Here is a 21,807-nt window from a genome sequence, read left to right as displayed (position 1 = left end):
CTCGAAGGCCAGTTGTTCTCATGAGAACATATCATATCAGTACATTTGTGTGTACCCTATACATAAACACGGCAACCGAATTGTAAATTTAAATATGAAGTGAAAGAGCTCGGTTACCTTTTGGGCTGAGAACTCCGAAGCAACGTGTGATCTGAAAGTAATGACAAAGGAAAAACCTTGATTCTGTGTCTACTTAACACTTTGTACCCCGCCTATGTTGACCAAGTTTATTTTAGCCTAGACCAGCTGTGCCGCAGCAGGTCAATCTATCTTTGTACCATACCGTCTTCAGTCTCAGTGTCTTCATCAACATCAGCTTCGTATTCGATCAGCTCATCTCCTTCGTCGCTATCGTAGTTCATAAGAAGCTGAGCAACTTCATCACCCGTAAAGGTTCGCTGTATCGCCATTGTGAAAGAACTTTCCTTTCGAACTCCATAAAACTTATAGAGCCATATGAGTGGGTACGGATCTATTCGTATCTGGGAGACAATGAGTTAAGTAGTCGTCATTTATCACAGCACTCAATAACAACTTTGCTATTGTTTATATGTACCTTTTGTTTGCATCAGCAATTTCTTACATCCATTGCTCACTTTGTTCAATTTTAGATTTGGTATTGCTTCTATTGAAAGAAGAACGAACAAAGCAAGTGACAACGCAGTACACTTCGCAATCACAAGAAAAACAAAGATACCTGGGTGCATTTGCAGAACATTCAAAACAAGATAATCGATAAACATCTAAATTAAATGTGAATAAAATAATCGTGACTCAATCTCCACGACACTCGACTTCATAATATGTTCCTAAAATAAACTACTTTAACTCAGAAATCCGGAACCAAGAGCTGGTAAAATAAGGAAATACAAAAAATATCTGCTTTGTTCCTTACAATCCTCACCACATTCAACCTCAACATCTAGTGTAGAACACAATTGACAGTATTACTACTGTCGAAACCATCATCAACAACAACAACAACAACAACAACAACAGGTTCAACAACAACAACAACAACAACAACAACAACAGCAACAACGACAACGACAACGAAGAGGACGTTAGCAACAAGAATATATTGCAAGATATCGCATTGACAAATACCTGTGCAAGGCAGAAACCACTGACGTCTCCACAGCCATACAACACCAGCGACTGCAACGATGACCATTACAGCCAGCACAACAGCCAGCCCGATGGCAACACCAAGATATGACGAGGGTTGAGCCGAGTTTTGGCCATTGATCGTGGCTTGACCTAATTGAAAGTAAAGTAAATTGCGCACTTTACTGTGTGATCAGTGAGACTTACGCTGTTATTTTGGTTACGATGTCACAGTCGCGTCGCCGATGCTATAATGACGACAGATTCGCTGAATATAAACTGAGACAATCTGAAAACTGTACAAGAATGCCAGGTTAGAAAAGTCAATGAAACAAAAGCTAATGTCAAACTTCAAAGATTATCTCCCCCCATTAGACCAACATTGTGAACCCCCTGCGGGTTAGGGGGAAGAATTTACCCGATGCTCCCCAGCATGTGACTGGGTGGCCGAGTGGTAACGCATTTGCGCTCGGAAGCGAGAGGTTGCGAGTTCGACCCTGGGTCAGGGCGTTAGCAATTTTCTCCCCCCTTTCCTAACCTAGGTGGTGGGTTCAAGTGCTAGTCTTTCGGATGAGACGAAAAACCGAGGTCCCTTCGTGTACACTACATTGGGGTATGCACGTTAAAGATCCCACGATTGACAAAAAGGGTCTTTCCTGGCAAAATTGTATAGGCATAGATAAAAATGTCCACCAAAATACCCGTGTGACTTGGAATAATAGGCCGTAAAAAGTAGGATATGCGCCGAAATGGCTGCGATCTGCTGGCCGATGTGAATGCGTGATGTATTGTGTAAAAAAAAATTCCATCTCACACGGCATAAATAAATCCCTGCGCCTTGAATATGTGCGCGATATAAATTGCATAACATAAAAAAATAAAAAATAAAATAAATCCCTGCGCTTAGAACTGTACCCACGGAATACGCGCGATATAAGCCTCATATTGATTGATTGATTGATGTCGTAAGAGGCGACTAACGGATTCTGTTTCTCTTTTTACTCTTGTTAAGTGTTTCTTGTATATAATATAGAAATTTTTGTGTAAAGATTTTAGTCAAGCAGTATGTAAGAAATGTCAAGTCTTTTGTACTAGAAACTTGCATTCTCCCAGTAAGGTCATATATTGTACTACGTTGCAAGCCCCTGGAGCAAATTTTTGATTAGTGCTTTTGTGAACAAGAAACAATTAACAAGTGGCTCTATCCCATCTCCCCCCTTTCCCCGTCGCGATATAACCTTCGTGGTTGAAAACGACGTAAAACACCAAATAAAGAAAGAAAGAACGATTGTGAAGACTTCAACAACAGTAACACCATACCTTGAAATGCGACATGAAACCAAAATCTCCGACTCCCGTGTTCATTTGCAATGATGACTTGATAAAATCCTGCTGCTGAAGGTGTGAGGTTGGACACTGTAACAGTACATTCAGACTTAGAGACGACTGATCCTTTCTGTACACAACCACCACTCAGCTGTATGCCTGTATAACTGGAGTTGGTCATTCTTGTACAACCGTTGATGGGCGATGGCCCCGCAAATGTAAAATTGCCCGTGACAGGTACAGGGAAGGCGGTAACATCAAACATGACAGACACTGGATCTCTGATGAAGTTCACCTTACCGACTTGTTCTTCTCCACGGGGTGAACCTGAAACACGTTATTGTTGGCCTTTTGTTGACCTACTTTTAATTTTTTTATTTTTTTTATTTTTTTTTTATTTGTCACATTTTAGTCAGTACGGACGAGTAACTTAAGCATATCCATCTCAGGCCCTTCAATCAGAGGTGGGCTTATGATATGCTGGGTGATCTTAGAATAACCCCTTTTAGCGGATGAGCGTATGATACGAAGAGCGGGGCACGAGGTGAGTGTCTGCAGAAAAAATGTAATAACTCCTAAAATACTAATTATCCTTCAACCATATTACAGTTGTCAAAACCCGAAATGTAGCGCTACTTATTCACGTTGCTCTTTTTACAAAAAAATGCGTATCTATTGAATAACTATCCAAAACACAAGGCAGGTCGCTGATTTGTGGTCGGGTGCTCTTATGAAATACCCCCCTGTGCGCTTATGATAGCTTGATTTTTCGGATCGGATGCGCTTATGACTGGTTTTTCGCTGCGCTGCTTAGTTCCCACTTTCTTGCTACCTTGTTGCTACTAAAACGTATACACATTATTTTATTTAGCCCAGAGATACTACGGATCTCTGTTTAGCCCTTTGCCGCGACAAGGTTTGCCGATACCGGCACTTGTCTCGACAGTGACGTCATTCATAGATGACGCCAATCATAAATGACGTTTGTCAAGGGAACTTATGCTTTCAAGTGTTGCTGCTTCCAGTGACAGGAAGGTATAGAGATATAGAGAATACTACATGGCTTGCTGTGTCGTACCAGATTTACACGAGTTGTTTTTTGACTCACATGCGAAGCAAAAGTGAGTCTATGTACTCACCCGAGTCGTCCGTCCGTCCGTCCGGACGTCCGTCCGGACGTCCGTCCGTCCGTCCGGAAAACTTTAACGTTGGATATTTCTTGGACACTATTCAGTCTATCAGTACCAAATTTGGCAAGATGGTGTATGATGACAAGGCCCCAAAAAACATACATAGCATCTTGACCTTGCTTCAAGGTCAAGGTCGCAGGGGCCATAAATGTTGCCTAAAAAACAGCTATTTTTCACATTTTTCCCATTTTCTCTGAAGTTTTTGAGATTCAATACCTCACCTATATATGATATATAGGGCAAAGTAAGCCCCATCTTTTGATACCAGTTTGGTTTACCTTGCTTCAAGGTCAAGGTCACAGGAGCTCTTCAAAGTTGGATTGTATACATATTTTGAAGTGACCTTGACCCTGAACTATGGTGTCACGAAGTGGTTTGCATGTGAATTTATTATGCGTGTTCTGCCCTTTTGCACTGTCTCTACCCTTTCACACCAAACACTTCAAAAACAGAACTTGGGAGGATGCAGGCTCATTATTTCCTCAACCAAAACAACATACGTCTTCACTTTAAATACATCAATATATACGAACAACTTTTCAACACACAGTTCGCACAATCTTCCAGCTTCACTCAAGGCATGTAAATACATATTATAACAATACTTTCTCAAATATAGATTAACGCACACAAGAAGGTACCAACAGACACTCACGAGTTCGTATCACGGCTCACTGCATGTCGCCAGTTCACTTACTTGTCTCGTTGAATCCTCGTAGAATAATGAATTCAGGTGCCAACTCACAGAGATGCTAACACACACCTTTCGCTGAAGATGCCGACACACAGAGATGCTACCACACACCTTTCGCTGAAGATGCTGACACACACCTTTCACTGAAGATGCCAACACACATCTTCCAGGTTTCTCCCCGAGAAACCTTTCCGCCCGTAGCGGAAACAACCGTCGTCAGCTAAGACCGGTATCGATGAAGACTCCTCTCGTCTAGTCATCTGCGCCGAGGTGGTCCCTTGCTTCCACCGTCGTCTAGCGCTTCTCTCGTGTAAGGTCCCTCCCTTATACGCCATGGAAATCCCTCATGGAAACTCCTAAAGAATTTAACCAAGTCTTAATACAACATTCTCTAAAACCATCTCTTCTTCCAAACATTCATGTACCACTCATACATTCTCGTTCATTCCACGTTCACATTCCGTACAGATTCAATATCCAAACTAACACTTAATCAATGAATAACACTCCCCTTACAAAGCATGACCGTCTTAAACATAACATAAATGCGTAGCAATTATGTTCAAGAAATTCCCCATGAAAAAACCGTGAAACAATTACATCAAGAATTCTCTCAACGCTTCACACTAAGATTGGGTGCACTTTATACACACTAACCTTTACGCTCCAGCTATGTATTCCAGCGTCAATAATATACAACATAATAAATCATTTACCTTAAGAGACCCGTCTCTTGAAAGAGTACTTGTTCCCAGAACAAGTCTTGACACACGCTGAACAACCTTCCCGGTTGGAAATCTCAAACGCTGTGACGTTATTTACCTCAGACCAGCTACGTGTCTCAAACACAACTCATATCAAGCTAAGCCAGTTTTACGTGCAACACCCGAAACACGTGAATAACGCCAGTCCGGTCAGCTACCCTCGCCTGTACAACATTTAGGGAGGTTAAAAACACGACGTGGTTTCACCTCACAAATATGCTACTCACATCTTTGTGACATCCCCCTTCCCGGGGAAAAAAGAAAATTCTTGAGTTTTCTTTTGATCAAAACAACCTTCTTTTTCCACACATCCCATAAACCTGTGGTATGCTCTGATCTACGAATGACCTGGACAACATGTCTGTCAACGTATTCCTGTCTCATGCTATTGGATGAACCTCGAATCCTAATTCTTGCCGTTAAAGACACCACCGCATCACATGTTTTGAAAATGTCAACCATCTTTCCAAACACCTGTTCCCTATCATCCTTTTGACTATCTGTCAAACCAGGATGAACAACAATATCTCCAATTTTCTCTTCCTTCCCCTTAGGCAATGTAGGTAACGGCAACGTTTTCCTCTCCTCAGTCAGAGGTAACACTGCAACCTTTGCCTCTTCACATTTACTTGGGAAAACATCATGACTGCCCCAGTCAGACCTCAGTGGAATGCTTTCGCGATATCCACTACTTACTTCCTCAACATCAACAACTTTCTCTGCACAAACTGCATACTTCTCATCCTCTCGTGACACACTCAACACCTCTTCCAATGTCTCATCTTCTCTCAGCAAACTTTTCAGATCCTCCTCTTTAACCGACAAATCAGGAGTAACCACATTTTTCAATGGCACCGGGAAATCCTCCAGTTTCTTTTTGGCTTTTGCCCTACTCGTACCACACACGACCTTCTCAAGTACCATGTCTTCAGTGATTTTCTTGTGACTTACATCAGCACACAATCCAACACCCTGCGTATTCCCAAGGAATAAATCTACTCTGGGTACCACACCCCGAAGATTACCTATCACTAGGTCAGCGACTGGGTCTGTGAGCACACAACATTTCAACTTTCCCTGAAAATATGGGGTATCGACAACCACTTCCGCCAATGGATACAAATCAATCCGTCCACTAAAACCCTTCACTTTTTGGACCTCTCCCTTTATGTACTGGCTTGGTAAGACCAACGACTTCCTTACCCCAGCTACATTAGCTCCTGTGTCTCTCAGTACTGAAACTTGCTTCCCATTAACGAGACCTTCCGCTAATGGCAACGACCCGAATGCCGCCGAGCTAACCAACACTCCAGCGTCCTGACAATCCGCTACCGACTTCGCTGAATATGCTACCCGAATACACTCTCTAGCGTAATGGCCAAACTGCCCACATCTGTAACATGTGTCCTGATTCTGCTGTTCAGTACCTGTATCCCTAGTACTTCCTTGCTGCCATCCTCTTCTACCCGGCCTACGATCATCTCCTCTGCCTTGAAACCTGGTATTTCTGCTCATACCCTCTTGTCTTCTGCCACTATCACCTTGACCTCGATTATAAAACTGTCCTGTTCCACGATTCTGATTGAACGCTACGTTTCCAGTCCCCAAGGGATTTACTTGACTCTTTCTGGCCAAAGATTTATTCGGATGGGCTGATTTGTACATCTCTGCGCTAGCAATCATGTCTTTTGAATTTTTACAGTCACGTTCTTTCAAAAAGACTGCCAAATCAGTGCATACACTGTTAAGGATCTGCTCACACAACACAAAATCAAACAATGCTTCATATGAGGTTTCTATATCCGACAACCTCAACCAACGGTTGAACAAATGCGTCATCTTTGTTACATATGTGCCAAAACTTTCATCCGCCTCTGGCTTCGTACTGCGAAATTTCTCACGAAATCCCTCTCGAGTGCACTGAAACTTCTTCAATAACTCTTTCTTCAAGTCTTCATACGACAAAGTACCCGTTGAAAACAATGAATGAAACAAAGACAACGCTCCACCCTCCAGATAAGCTGATAAGTACGTAGCCCACTCTGAATCATTCCATTTGTTCGCCTTTGCATGCGTTTCAAATCTGAACAAGAAACTGTCAATGTCATCTTTATCTTCCTTGAACATGGGGAGTTTTGGGTACTGGGGCCTAATGCTGGGTCCTGATCTCCCACCTGCATTTCCACCCGTACTTTGCTGCGCTTCTGCTTTCTTAAACTCCAAATCCATTTTCCTCGCTTCAGTATCTGCCTCTAGCCTCTTTGCATCTAATTCCCTATTTGCCTCAATTTGTAACCTTTTTGTCTCAGCCTCTACTTCTAATCTTTTTGTCTCAGCCTCAGTTTCTAATCTTTTTGTCTCAGCCTCAGTTTCTAATCTTTTTGTCTCAGCCTCAACTTTCTTTGCTTCGGCCTCAACTTCTAATCTTTTTGTCTCAGCCTCAACTGCTACTTTCTTCGCTTCAGCCTCAGCTGCTACTTTCTTTGCTTCCCTTTCCTGACTTCTCTCTTCTCTATCCACCTGATCCTGGGCAAACTTAAACAAAGCTTCTGCCTTTAACCCATGCTTCTCTCCCAATGCCATATAATCAGCATATGTGTTACCACCAGTATCACTAGTCTCAGCCATCTTTACAATATCAAAATATCAAAGTAATCTCAAAGTAATACAATGGATCAAGTAACACAAGTTCACAAAATTGTTTTAAGTATCAAAAAGTTGTATCATACACCAGTTTCTCGCAATACTAAACACACACAAAAGAGTATCATAAAATACTAAACTAACAGAAATCTTGTGCCTTTTTAAAAACAATCCTCAAATTGTTTACTACTTAACTATTTACACAACCAGTCTCAAAAATAAACAATAAACTTAATAGAGTCAACAACAAAAAATTTAATTTGGAAAATATCAGATTAAACAATCAATAGCAGCTTCAAACACTTGTCAATCAATGTCAAACTTAAACTAACAACTTTAGAACATCATCAACAACAAAAAATACCAAATAATTAACTAGAAATTTCAAAGTTTCTCAAACCCAAATAACACACTTTAAATGAAGAATTCAATTCCACACACCACTAACCAGCGTCAGATCCTTTAAGGAAAATCAATCGCCAGAGCAAAACCAAAACAAAATTTAAATGTTCACAATAACAAAATTTACCCAAAATTTGTCCAAGTACAAATGTTTACAAATTACTACTAACCAACAAAAAAAATTTTCAAAAAAAAATAAACAACAAAAAAACTTTCCCCAAACCAACAACTAAATATCAAACAGTAGTATAGGGGAGATAATCACCCTATTACTAATCCAACTACAAATAGGAACAACAATAACAATAATAAACAAAATCACTTTTTAAGCCACACAACTAAAAAAAAACCAGAGTCCAAACAAAAAAAATACAAAATTTCAGAATTTATACACACACAAAAAAATGGCACACCCTATACTATTTTATTTAAAATAAGCCTGCACCTCAACGACAACAATCATACACAACAATCAATCCAAGATAGAATCTAAGAAAAATAGTTTTAAAAAAAAACTTATAGGAAAGGGAGCTAGAATTTAGATAGAAAGATAGATAATAACTACACAGAAAAGGAAGCAAACAGAAACTAAGGCCCTCTCTACGTAAGAACTATACAACTACGTAGACCCCTAGAGCTGGAGAGGGGGTGTCCAATAACATACACATAAACAAACACTACAACACGCAAAGTATCAAAGTATGTATAATTAGCTACCCTAAGGCACTTCTTTCTCAATTTCTCAATTTCTCACTTTTTCGAAAGGGAAGGGAAGCAACTACAACAAAAATCTATCCTTAGAAACAAAAACCTATTTAGGGCTAAATCGGGGTCACCACTGTCACGAAGTGGTTTGCATGTGAATTTATTATGCGTGTTCTGCCCTTTTGCACTGTCTCTACCCTTTCACACCAAACACTTCAAAAACAGAACTTGGGAGGATGCAGGCTCATTATTTCCTCAACCAAAACAACATACGTCTTCACTTTAAATACATCAATATATACGAACAACTTTTCAACACACAGTTCGCACAATCTTCCAGCTTCACTCAAGGCATGTAAATACATATTATAACAATACTTTCTCAAATATAGATTAACGCACACAAGAAGGTACCAACAGACACTCACGAGTTCGTATCACGGCTCACTGCATGTCGCCAGTTCACTTACTTGTCTCGTTGAATCCTCGTAGAATAATGAATTCAGGTGCCAACTCACAGAGATGCTAACACACACCTTTCGCTGAAGATGCCGACACACAGAGATGCTACCACACACCTTTCGCTGAAGATGCTGACACACACCTTTCACTGAAGATGCCAACACACATCTTCCAGGTTTCTCCCCGAGAAACCTTTCCGCCCGTAGCGGAAACAACCGTCGTCAGCTAAGACCGGTATCGATGAAGACTCCTCTCGTCTAGTCATCTGCGCCGAGGTGGTCCCTTGCTTCCACCGTCGTCTAGCGCTTCTCTCGTGTAAGGTCCCTCCCTTATACGCCATGGAAATCCCTCATGGAAACTCCTAAAGAATTTAACCAAGTCTTAATACAACATTCTCTAAAACCATCTCTTCTTCCAAACATTCATGTACCACTCATACATTCTCGTTCATTCCACGTTCACATTCCGTACAGATTCAATATCCAAACTAACACTTAATCAATGAATAACACTCCCCTTACAAAGCATGACCGTCTTAAACATAACATAAATGCGTAGCAATTATGTTCAAGAAATTCCCCATGAAAAAACCGTGAAACAATTACATCAAGAATTCTCTCAACGCTTCACACTAAGATTGGGTGCACTTTATACACACTAACCTTTACGCTCCAGCTATGTATTCCAGCGTCAATAATATACAACATAATAAATCATTTACCTTAAGAGACCCGTCTCTTGAAAGAGTACTTGTTCCCAGAACAAGTCTTGACACACGCTGAACAACCTTCCCGGTTGGAAATCTCAAACGCTGTGACGTTATTTACCTCAGACCAGCTACGTGTCTCAAACACAACTCATATCAAGCTAAGCCAGTTTTACGTGCAACACCCGAAACACGTGAATAACGCCAGTCCGGTCAGCTACCCTCGCCTGTACAACATTTAGGGAGGTTAAAAACACGACGTGGTTTCACCTCACAAATATGCTACTCACATCTTTGTGACATATGGAAGATAACTGTTTCAAACTTAAAAATTATGTGGGGCACATGTTATGCTTTCATCATGAGACACATTTGGTCACATATGATCAAGGTCAAGGTCACTTTGACCCTTATGAAATGTGACCAAAATAAGGTAGTGAACCACTAAAAGTGACCATATCTCATGGTAGAAAGAGCCAATAAGCACCATTGTACTTCCTATGTCTTGAATTAACAGCTTTGTGTTGCATGACCTTGGATGACCTTGACCTTGGGTCAAGGTCACATGTATTTTGGTAGGAAAAATGTGTAAAGCATGTGAGTCGTATGGGCTTTGCCCTTCTTGTTTAAAATATTGAACTGCGAGCGAAAGCGAGCTGTTCACTATTTGAAAAAGCAACGAGTGTAAATCTGGTACGACACAGCAAGCCATGTAGTATTCTGTTTATCCTACATACTGTACTTATGTGTATTTTACTGAAAATGTCCTGCATTCGAGGCAGCTAAATTGAAGACGCTTGTTTTGGAACCTCGATCTCTTCTAAAGCCTCGTGCAATCTATTACGTCAAAGCAAAGAAACGTCACTCTGAAAGTGTGGCGTGACGTGTTAGTTCTAAAGATTCATCGAGGGTAATTAGCGAGCGCAATTTGTGTTTCTATAATGACGTTTGTCTCGGTGACTTTGGCATCATACGCAGTGAAAAAACAGGTCCCTGCCAGACTTGCTTGACATGACCTCATTTACATGATATACACACGTGTGATTTGAACGATTATTATCTCACGGGTGTCTCTCTCACGTATGTAGGATAAAATATAGTTCTCTGCTTCACCAAATGTACGACCAATAGTGAGATGTTTTGTGTCTTTTTATACTTCCTACTAATACTGCCGACAAACTAGCCAGAATTGCACTATTGCGCCTAGACAGAAAAAGGGTTAGACAAAAATGCAGCCTCAATGACATCTCTCAATTATTTCACGCTCATTATCCTAGCAACACACACCACTTTCATTACCAGCTATTGTGTTTTCAGCGTAGCAATAGGGCCCGATATTTAGACGAGACAAGTATAATGCCGACGAGTCGAAGACGAGTCGCATTATACTTGGTCGAGTCTAAATATCGGACCCTATTGCTACGATGAAAACACAATGGCGTTTATATAGCTATTCTGACATTAAATTCTGTGTTAAAATCATGTTTTTGTCAGCAACAAGTGCCAGAATGGTCCATGTCGCTGATTGCAGACGACGGTTCCCTTTCCGCATGAAGCCACGGAAATAACCGAACATTGAAAAACCCACGGACATGTATTACGGAGAAAACTCGAGATAACCGGATGTTTAGCATTACGTCAATATGCTAGGAATCATATGACGTCATGACGTATCATGCTTGCCTACGTATATTGTATGTTCGAAAGTCTGACTTCTGTTGGGAATTCGCGTGGTGAAGACTGCGGTAAATCTGTAGATGATAAGAGAACAAGAATTGTCTCAAAAGAAACGACTAAATGTTTCAGACCGGTAACTTCATTTCAACATTGCACTATACAATGGACGTTCTATGTGACAGGAGAGTTTGCTGATTTTGTGTTAAACATTGGAGAGATCGTCTGCTAGAATCAGAGATAGGTCGCTTCAGATTGCAGCTTCTGGAAAATTGCAAGGTTTGTTGCCTGTTAAAGAACTGGATTTTACACGTAATGTATGTCATGTACAGTAAGCAACAACAAAAACACACACAAAGCAAATGGCATCGTCTGTCGACTAGTCACAGAAACAAACCTGGCGAGGTATGCGTGTACTTTATACACGTGGAAGAAACCGGAACCATGCGTCTTTGTTATCGACAATATGCTTTTGGATATTGAGTAAAATGGCCGACTTCCGCCGCATTATGCTTTGATGATCGGAAGAGACCATCCAATCACAGACCCCGAATTCCCCCACGTGTTCATCAGAATAGCTATATAAAGGAATGTTGATTTGAAAACAAAAACACTAATAGGGTTTGAGATGCGTTCTGTTTGTAGATGGAGTATTCTGGGATCATGGACGGCAGTGGTATTGACCTGGACATATCTCAGGAGATTCAAGTGGAAACTACCCAGGCTGACCCAGGACCACCCCCAGCCAGCAGCACGCCTGCGAAGCCTGCGAAGAAGGACAGGGGGAAGACTCACCTGTGTACCGCTTGTGGAAACACCTACAAGCACTTGCCAAATCTCAGGCGACATATCAGGGCTACTCACGAAGAGGGTTTCCAGTGTTTCATCTGTAAAAAGGCGCTGGTTAGTCAAGTCGCGCTGGAGTCTCACTTGAACGGCCATGAAAAGAAGAAGCCATTCAGCTGTGCTGCCTGTAAGAAGACTTACCAGAGCAGGACCAGTCTTGCACAGCACTCCTGCAGCAGCAAACCACAGAGCTTTCCGTGCGATGAATGCCCCAAAGTGTGCCCATCGAAGAAGGCTTTAACTCAGCACAGGCTGAAGCATGCACCAATGCCAGAGTTTCGGTGCCAGTTTTGTGGCGTGGAGTTCAAGTTCAGACAGGGAAGAGATCGTCATGTCAAAAGCAGATGCAGGGTTGCCCAGGAAACAAAAACATCTAAGGATTCTTATCCACCTTTGATGTTGCAACTGCTTTAAAGTTACTGTTCAGAACTTTGTGAAAAGGAAACAAACACTTGTTTGTTAGAGTTTAATTTTACTCCTTTTGGTTTTATGAAGACGCAAGATTAGTTTCATATTATTGATTTTAATAAAAGCATAGAAAACTGCAAAATATTAATTTCAATCTCTCTCTCTTTCTCTCTCATAAGTTTACTTTCTATACTTTCTAATATTAATTAACTGTAATTAAATTGTATGTACAGTCATTGAAGCCTTGTCTGGTCATAATATGTCCCGGTTATCATGAACTTTGTGAAAAGGAAATAAACACTTGTTTGTTAGAGTTTTAATTTTACTCCTTTTGGTTTTATGAAGACGCAAGATTAGTTTCATATCATTGGTTTTAATAAAAGCATAGAAAACTGCAAAATATTAATTTCAATCTCTCTCTCTCTCTCTCTCTCTCTCTCTCTCTCTCTCTCTCTCTCTCTCTCTCTCTCTCTCTCTCTCTCTCTCTCTCTCTCTCTTTCTCTCTCTCTCTCTCTCTCTCTCTCTCTCTCTCTCTCTCTCTCTCTCTCTCTCTCTCTCTCTCTCTCTTTCTCTCTCTCGATCTTCTGTTTCATCTGTATCCACTCCAGGTTTGGTCTCAGCTTCTGTCATATCCACTCGAACTGTTTATCAACTGTGTGGGTTATGATTTCTTTGAAGATGGAGAACCCTTCTCCACAATGGTAACATCTATAATCCATGATCTGTAAAATGAGAATATTTAATTAAGATCATTCAGGTCATCAAGCAAAAAACTAGGCAGCGCAGCGAAAAACCAGTCATAAGCGCATCCGATCCGAAAAATCAAGCTATCATAAGCGCACAGGGGGTATTTCATAAGAGCACCCGACCACAAATCAGCGACCTGCCTTGTGTTTTGGATAGTTATTCAATAGATACGCATTTTTTTGTAAAAAGAGCAACGTGAATAAGTAGCGCTACATTTCGGGTTTTGACAACTGTAATATGGTTGCAGGATAATTAGTATTTTAGGAGTTATTACATTTTTTCTGCAGACACTCACCTCGTGCCCCGCTCTTCGTATCATACGCTCATCCGCTAAAAAGGGTTATTCTAAGATCACCCAGCATATCATAAGCCCACTCCTGATTGAAGGGCCTGATCTCAGAGACAAGTGTCAAAAGCTAATATGGTTTATGTTTACTGACATATTTAGCTATATGTGATGCTTTTGTTTTTGTCTGTTTTTTGTTTGTTTGTTTGTTTGTGTGATTGTTTTTTTAATTTTTCTAAAGCATGGCATATGCGCACATTTGATGTAAATTCTTCACATTGTTTTTTTTTTTTTAACATGGACAATCTTCAAAAATGTACAATATTTTCAATCAATTATAATTTAGCTATAATTCTCTCCGTCAACTGGCATTTGCACACTTTCTCTCTTTCTCTATCCTCTCTCCCCATCCTCTCTCTCCCTCCACTCCCCTCTCTCCCTCTCTCTATCTATAATCGTCCTCTCTCTCTCTCTCCCCCTCTCCCCTTCTCTGTCTCTCTCACCCTCCCTGCCACTCTCTCTCTCTCTCTCTCTCTGATACTGTGTTAGTTAACCTACTGGTTGATCATGTGGCACTGTATCGAATAACAGTCAAACCAAAGGACATGTCCTTGCAGAGTATTCATACTACTGGCATTAAATATTTGAAATTGCATACTGGTGGCTATGAAATATAAAATGTTGAGGAGAGTGGAAGGCAACTCATGCACACCCCAAGTTGCTTCATTATTGCTAGACTCACAGTTGACGTTGAGCCTTGTTGAAGACGTGACGCTATCACCATACGCGTTCTTGGCAGTACAGGTGTAGTTCCCGCTGTATTGACACTGAGCCTTGCCGAGGGAATGGATCAGGGGAGACGGCCCAGTGGTGATGGTGGACTTTGCATCAGACAGTGTTATCGTAGACTCAGGGTTACCACCGGTAGCTGTACATGTGAGAGACACGTCATCGTTCTCACTGACTGTCACCGTCTGTCCTGGTGGTGCTGGGTTCACTTTCAACACCGTCTGGGATGGGGGAACTGCAACATGCATAGTTGTTTTGTTTGTTGGTCTTGAAACGCACGTTACGGCACAGCTGCTTTATAAGTCAGGATAAACAGAAAACACTCGGTGTAAGTCAGTAGGAGCAATACATAATAGCAAACGTATCTAGTTAAGTCAAGTATTTGTTCTGGCAGGGTTGTGGAATTAAAAGTGCAAGCGAGATGTTCGTCTTTCCGTCAAACATCACTTACATCCGATGTTGCCTGCGTACACAGCCCTGTAGTTGCCTGCAGCCCATCTGATGTCACAGCGGAACTTGTTCACTCCCTGATCATGACGTGTAAGAGTCTGTGAAGGCAGCGTCAGAGTTGTAACGTCATTCTCCCCCTCTATAATGGTGCCGCCACTGACACGTGACCAGGCGAGGCGACCTGCAGGCTGACCGAGGTTTGTGGTGCTGCACGTGCAGGTCAAGGTCGTGTTCTCAGCCACGATGTCCGGACAGCTGATGGTGGGGGACACTGGCTTCTCTGTGGTTACAATCATTACAGAACAACAGCTACAAAAACAACAACGACGACTTCAACAATGACCGCGACCAAATGGAATACGCAAGACAGAAAGAAATAAAGAAACAGAGAAAGAAAGGCATATAAGCAGACAGAGGGGAAGGGCACAATCTTAATCAGGATAAAACCCACCTAAGAATCATAGGTTTTAGGAAGGTTTAATTCGTTACATTTTTAGTACGTCGACCCAGTGGTCTTTAAGGAAAATAGACAGACACGCATTTACATATACAGATAATTAACTTACCGAACCCTGACGTTATATCTCGCTTGCACGGTTTGTTACTAATATCTGTAGCAAACAACATGCTTCAAACATCTTACACGATTGGCATAAACAACAATGCATCAACCATATCGTAAAATCAAAACTTCTGTGAAATGTCTCTACGGTTTGAATGTTTGTCCATGCGTGGTACTGGCAATATCAGCGTGTGTATCCATTAGCTCACGCAGTGTAACAGGCCCTTTAACGAGCCATGTAGGACCGGGATAGACGTCAATCCTGAAGTAAAAGTCCTGTCTGCTGGTGATGCCGGACAGGAGACTGGTGAAGTCAAAGCTGAAGGAACAGGATCCCGTACGGTAGGCGGCGTCACTGTGGGGGCGGGGTGTGTAGTTAGCTGATTTCACTGAGGTTGGCTGGGAACTCTGTAGGAAGCAGAACAATCATGTTGTTTTGTGTTGTGTATGTTAAAGGGATAGTATCCGCCGGGAAAAGGCCTTCAGATCGCTTTCAAAGCATCACCGTAAGATTCTACGTTACAAATAATGCTACCATCCATGAGGAATAACTTAACTTTGCAAATTCAACAGTTTTGATAGCTAATTAATTGTCGTAACAGAATCCAAGGAAAGAGCACTCTTGTAATGGTTGGGTGATTTCCCTTGTCAAATGTGTCAACAATGGCATCTTCCTGCGATCATTGTAGTCTGAAAGTGAAAAGGTAAGTGTTAACGTTGTCTGACAGGAAATAAAGCTTTCAATAGGACAAGTCTGTATCAGTGTACAAGTTGCTCTCAGCAGGACTGCAAATGAATCGATCGATGCGAGTCAAAAAGCCCTGTTGCACTCAAAATGATTCGCCCTGACGAAGATCATACTCGTACTTTGTTTAGAAGCAGTACTCAGTCAGATTATCTTGGACATATATATATATATATATATATATACTAGAGGAATACCCGGCTTCGCCGGGGTGAATCGCGAGACAGAGACAGACAGCGTGGCGGTTCACCACAATCACCTTTGAAGGCGAAGTCCTGTCAAACGGGTTTGAGAATTTTAGAGCTTATTTCTTAGCCCTATATTATCTGTTGTGGCTTCTCAAATGCCAGAACATACAGACAGACAAAAACCGCTAGACCCCATCACAAACAGAACTCTACAATCCACAGGTTTTTGCCCACACACACACACAAACACACACACACACACACAGAGAAGCCGTATCTGTATATGTATATCTATATCTATAAATATATAGAGATAGGTGACAGTGTTTTTTCGCGTGGCTATAAATTGATTCGACCTTTTCACTTTGACAGTAAGAACAACTTACGGGTGCAAGGGAAGCGTTCTGGACAGCGCAGTGACATTCTAAAAATAGTAACGTAGAAACGGTAATATGGATTGAAGCCACACGAAGGCGCAAAACACTGGAGAAGATAAGGAAGAGTTACTGGGAATGGTGAATTCGCCGGGGTGAATCGCGAGACAGAGACAGACAGCGTGGCGGTTCACCACAATCACCTTTGAAGGCGAAGTCCTGTCAAACGGGTTTGAGATTTTTAGAGCTTATTTCTTAGCCCTATATTATCTGTTGTGGCTTCTCAAATGCCAGAACATACAGACAGACAAAAGCCGCTAGACCACATCACAAACAGAACTCTACAATACACAGGTTTTTGCCCACACACACACACAAACACACACACACACAGAGAAGCCGTATATATATATGTATATCTATATCTATAAATATATAGAGATAGGTGACAGTGTATTTTTCGCGTGGCTATAAATTGATTCGACCTTTTCACTTTGACAGTAAGAACAACTTACGGGTGCAAGGGAAGCGTTCTGGACAGCGCAGTGACATTCTAAAAATAGTAACTTAGAAACGGGAATATGGATTGAAGCCACACGAAGGAAGGGAGATAAACGCAAAACACTGGAGAAGATAAGGAAGAGTTACTTGTAATGGTGAAATGAACACAAAAACCAAAATCGGTTCAGCGCTGCGCACTGAGAGCACGTGTTGAAATATCTCATCGATGATATTGTGTCCGGGGTGTAGCTGAATACGGTGTCCAAATTTGAAAAAGATCCACCGAGAACTTTGGCGTTGTGATGTGGTCTAGCGGCTTTGGTGTGTCGGTATGGGGGCCCGGGTAGCTGAGGTGGAACCAAAATCGGTTCAGCGCTGCGCGCTGAGAGCACGTGTTGAAATATCGACCAGGTTGTGTCCTGTCCCGGGTGTACCTGAATATGCCCACCAAATTTGAAGCAGATCCATCGAGAACTTTGGCCGTGCATCGCGAACACTCACACACACACACACACACACACACAGACAGACAGACAGACAGACAGACAGACAGACAGACAGACAGACAGACACTAGTCGTATATATATATAGATAGATGTGTTGCCTGTTGGTGATCATTTCAAATATATGTCTCTAAAGTTGCGCTTTTACCTATAAGCTTATGCATTTGTTTCAAATTCCATTCATGTCACTGATCGAACACAGGGAACAGTAAACGTGCGAGAGTTCGAAGCAAAGCGCATTCATGTTTCAGACAAATAGAGAGCTCTGAAAATTATGTCTTTTCTCATAATAGTAACCCAAAAGAGAAGAAACAAGAAATTCCTCCGATAGGAAAAACACCCCCGTTGGTCAAAGGGAAATAACCATTCTCACTGCACCCATTCTCACTGCCACCAACTGAGAAGGTTATTTCCCTTTGACCATGAATATGTTTCTGTATAAGTCCTTGTAGAATCAGGATTGAGCAATTTAGAGCTTATCTCTAAGCCCTTTTGAACTGTTATGGCTTCTCAAAGGAAGGCCAGTACATACAAATACGTTAAAATTAATATTAAAAGTCCTACGGTTTTGAGCCATTAAGGACTTGAGTGTTTGTCCGCTTTCAAAAAGAGGAAAGAAAGAAACAAAAAATAAGGAGAGGAGGGCAGGGGGTGGGGTTGAGTTGATAATGCTCTGTGGAATTTGTTAAAATGAAAAGTAGTTAAGATGTTTCTTGGTAAGAATTATAAGTCTGTATTCTATATCTTGAATAACGGGCTTGTAATATTTTAATTCAAATCGAGTTAAAAAGTGGAACCTTTCAGGATCACCAATAAAACCAAATAGATGAGCAAGTAAGAGGAACACGAACAATAAATCTCAAAACTTTTTACAAATAAAAGGATTAAGATGTAAGCCACGAAGGCCGTGGTAATAAAAACAATATGTACAGTTTGGCGACTAGTGGGCCTTGGGTGAGGATATGTTGTCTAGAAGGTAGTCGCTGGAATCAGGAGGGATGGCGGGAGCCACTCGACCTCAAACTGAAACACGCTGATGTGATAATCTGGGCTTAGTTATACCCACAGTCCCATGTCCGAGTCCCTGACCAGTCGGCACAGCAGCAAGCTGTGTGACCAGCCTAGAGAACTGCTACTGCGCAGATAATCCTGGGGACTCAGACCATGGAGCTGCATATGGTCATATAAGGTTTTAAAGGTAATTATATTTGTAGCGCATGGAGCGAAAATGTGTTGAAATGAATAGGGTTCTCCACAATGGCAGGACTTGTTAAAGATATGGAAGCGGCAGCCGCCGGCACGGAGGCGTCTGAAGATAGTGAGGAGGTTTGTTGGGAGATCGGGGTGTAGATCGTTCATATCAATGGGTTGATAGGACAGAGATGTTACGTACTGACTTCGAATGAGTTTACGGATTTTACTGTAGAACTCGGTTACTGAGTAGCCGATGTTAGTGTTAGCTGGGCTATATTCTGCCGCTTCTTTGGCAGCGACATCCGCCAGTTCATTTCCCCGGACCCCTACGTGAGAGGGGACCCAGAGAAATGATACGGATGTGCCGGATGAGATTAACTGGTGACATATAAAGAGGATTTCTCTTTGTAGCTCTGCCCGATTTGATGTGTTTCGATGCAGAGCTTGTAATGAAGAGCGCGAGTCAGAGCAGAAAACTACCGCACGCGGTGTGACTGGGAGGTCATTTATAAAAGTGCATGCCATGAGCAAGGCAAATAGCTCGGCTGAGAATATGGAGATGTCTTTATTAAGAGTGTATTTCCTTGAGATTTTGAGATCTGGGATCACAAAGGCGCAGCCAACGCTGCCGTCTGCAAATTTGGATCCGTCAGTAAAGACTTTTAAATGCTCCGAGAATTTGTAGTTTAGGGTTTCTTTTGTAACAGTAGCTAGGTAGACGGGGTTATCTTTTTTGGTAGTATTATCTTCACTGTCGTATATGATACGAATACAAATACACAAAAGCCGCCAGACCACATCACAAACAGAACTGAACAATCCACAGGTGTTGCCCACATAGAGAGAGAGAGACACACACACACACACACACAAACACAGAGAAACCGTATATATAGAGAGATAGATGACAGTGTATTTTTCGTGTGGCTATAAATTGATTCGACCTTTGCATTTTTACAGTGAGGATAATTTACGGGTCCAATTTACGTTCTGGACACTGCGGTGACCTTCTAAAAATAGTAACAGAACGCCGAGAATATCCGAAGATGCCCCCTCATACTATAGTGCACCATACGAAGGAAGGGAGGTAAACGCTGAAAACATGGAGAAGATAAGGAAGAGTTATGCCGTAGTTGATCCCCCCAAAAAACCAAAATCCACCAATAACTCCCTAACCGTGTGTTTGACTGGTCCCAATGTTTGTAAGGACCGTCTCAGGAATGTGTAGAACCTGTTCACCAAGTTTGGTGACGATCGGTCCGATCATTCTTGAGATCTACTTGCGAACACAAACAAACCCACAAACACACAAACAAACACACAAACAAACAAACAAACAAACACATCGACCGAAACCTATACACACCCCTATACCGGGGGTGTAATTATACTTATCCCTCTGAACAATGTCGAGGATATCAGTGTCTTGTGCATTTGTTGTGTGTGTGTGTGTGTGTGTGTGTGTGTGTGTGTGTGTGTGTGTGTGTGTGTGTGTGTGTGTGTGTGTGTGTGTGTGTGTGTGAGAGACTTGTATCACTGTGTGTGTCACTGTGTGCATGAATGTGACTGTGTGTGTGTGTCACTGTGTGCATGAGTGTGATTATGTGTGTGTGTGTGTGTGTGTATTATGCTTGTGATATAATCACATATATATAAATTGTAGTTTTGTATACACGTGAAAAAAAGAGTACAAACTACACTGTTGTGTGCGTGAACGTTGTGTGCCAGCTGTCAAAACTCAAGTGAGCTTTTCCTGATTATGATTGAAGTTTGCTACAAATAACTCATTAACTGTAAGGGAGATTGATTAATATATAGTGTATTCTTTTCAAGCATTTGTCTTTATTTTCAGGCTATGGAAGTTTTACATTCAAAACAACAAGCGGCCAGGCTGCTCGTTCAACTTCAAGAGAAAAGTGCACATCGAGGCAGGATAGGGAGAGGAATTAGCAGAGGTGTGAGCTAATGCAGAGGCAAGGACTGGTCCAAGTCTTCTCAAACTGAAATTGGTTTGCTGGGCAAGGGGAAGGCTGATCCGAATAACAATTTGAAGGTAAGTGAGGACTAGTTATACTTATAATATTAATAGATACTTTCTCTGTGTGCAGGAGTTAAAAGAAAAAGACTTATGATGTTAGAGCCAAGGGTAATTTTGTGAATTCCAATAGAGTGCTATCACAGAAAATGAAGAAATTACATTCTTATAACTGAACAATGTCAAGAAAATCAGTGCGTGTTGTGTACTTGTTATGTGTGGATGTGTGTGTTTTAGGAATGTAATGTGTGCAGAAAATAAGTAAAATTGTGTGTAAGTGGGGGTGTAAATAGTGGTCTGGGTGGCCCAAAAAACAATTTGAAGGTGAATCAGGACTATAGTTATAAGTACTTTCTCTCCACGCCTCCCCCAAACTCAATCATTCGAGTAAGTACCTTTTTATTCTGCAAGATTTGTGAGGTCGAAGACTTTGTTACAGGGTATACTAAATAATGACTAACGGTGAGGTTTTTAGGTCTCAGTCACAAATTACATTACCAGTGCT

The 21,807-nt window shown here is 41.6% G+C and overlaps 1 protein-coding gene and 2 long non-coding RNA genes across 3 annotated transcripts in view; 1 reads left to right on the top strand and 2 right to left on the bottom strand.

Annotated features, from left to right (window-relative positions):
* LOC138956247 (uncharacterized) overlaps window positions 1-2,754 on the bottom strand; it is a 22,849-nt gene extending 20,095 nt beyond the window's left edge. Inside the window, exons 1-2 of the long non-coding RNA XR_011452562.1 lie at window positions 2,428-2,754; window positions 1,108-1,260 (exon numbers count right to left, since the gene is read on the bottom strand). This is a non-coding gene — a long non-coding RNA (uncharacterized lncRNA). The remainder of the gene's footprint in view (window positions 1-1,107; window positions 1,261-2,427) is intronic.
* LOC138956242 (uncharacterized) overlaps window positions 1-21,807 on the top strand; it is a 173,472-nt gene that overhangs the window by 43,037 nt on the left and 108,628 nt on the right. The window lies entirely within an intron of this gene.
* The window catches only part of LOC138956246 (uncharacterized), an 87,922-nt gene continuing 80,739 nt past the window's right edge, over window positions 14,625-21,807 (bottom strand). The window contains exons 5-6 of the mRNA XM_070327653.1: window positions 15,971-16,169; window positions 14,625-15,479 (exon numbers count right to left, since the gene is read on the bottom strand). Of these exons, the coding sequence (XP_070183754.1) occupies window positions 15,193-15,479; window positions 15,971-16,169 (486 nt within the window). The 3' untranslated portion in view covers window positions 14,625-15,192. The remainder of the gene's footprint in view (window positions 15,480-15,970; window positions 16,170-21,807) is intronic.

This window comes from Littorina saxatilis, unplaced genomic scaffold (genome assembly GCF_037325665.1).
Source record: "Littorina saxatilis isolate snail1 unplaced genomic scaffold, US_GU_Lsax_2.0 scaffold_119, whole genome shotgun sequence".
NCBI classification, from domain to species: domain Eukaryota; kingdom Metazoa; phylum Mollusca; class Gastropoda; order Littorinimorpha; family Littorinidae; genus Littorina; species Littorina saxatilis.
Note: the sequence above shows the minus strand (reverse complement) of the source record. Positions and strands in the feature narration are given on the sequence as shown.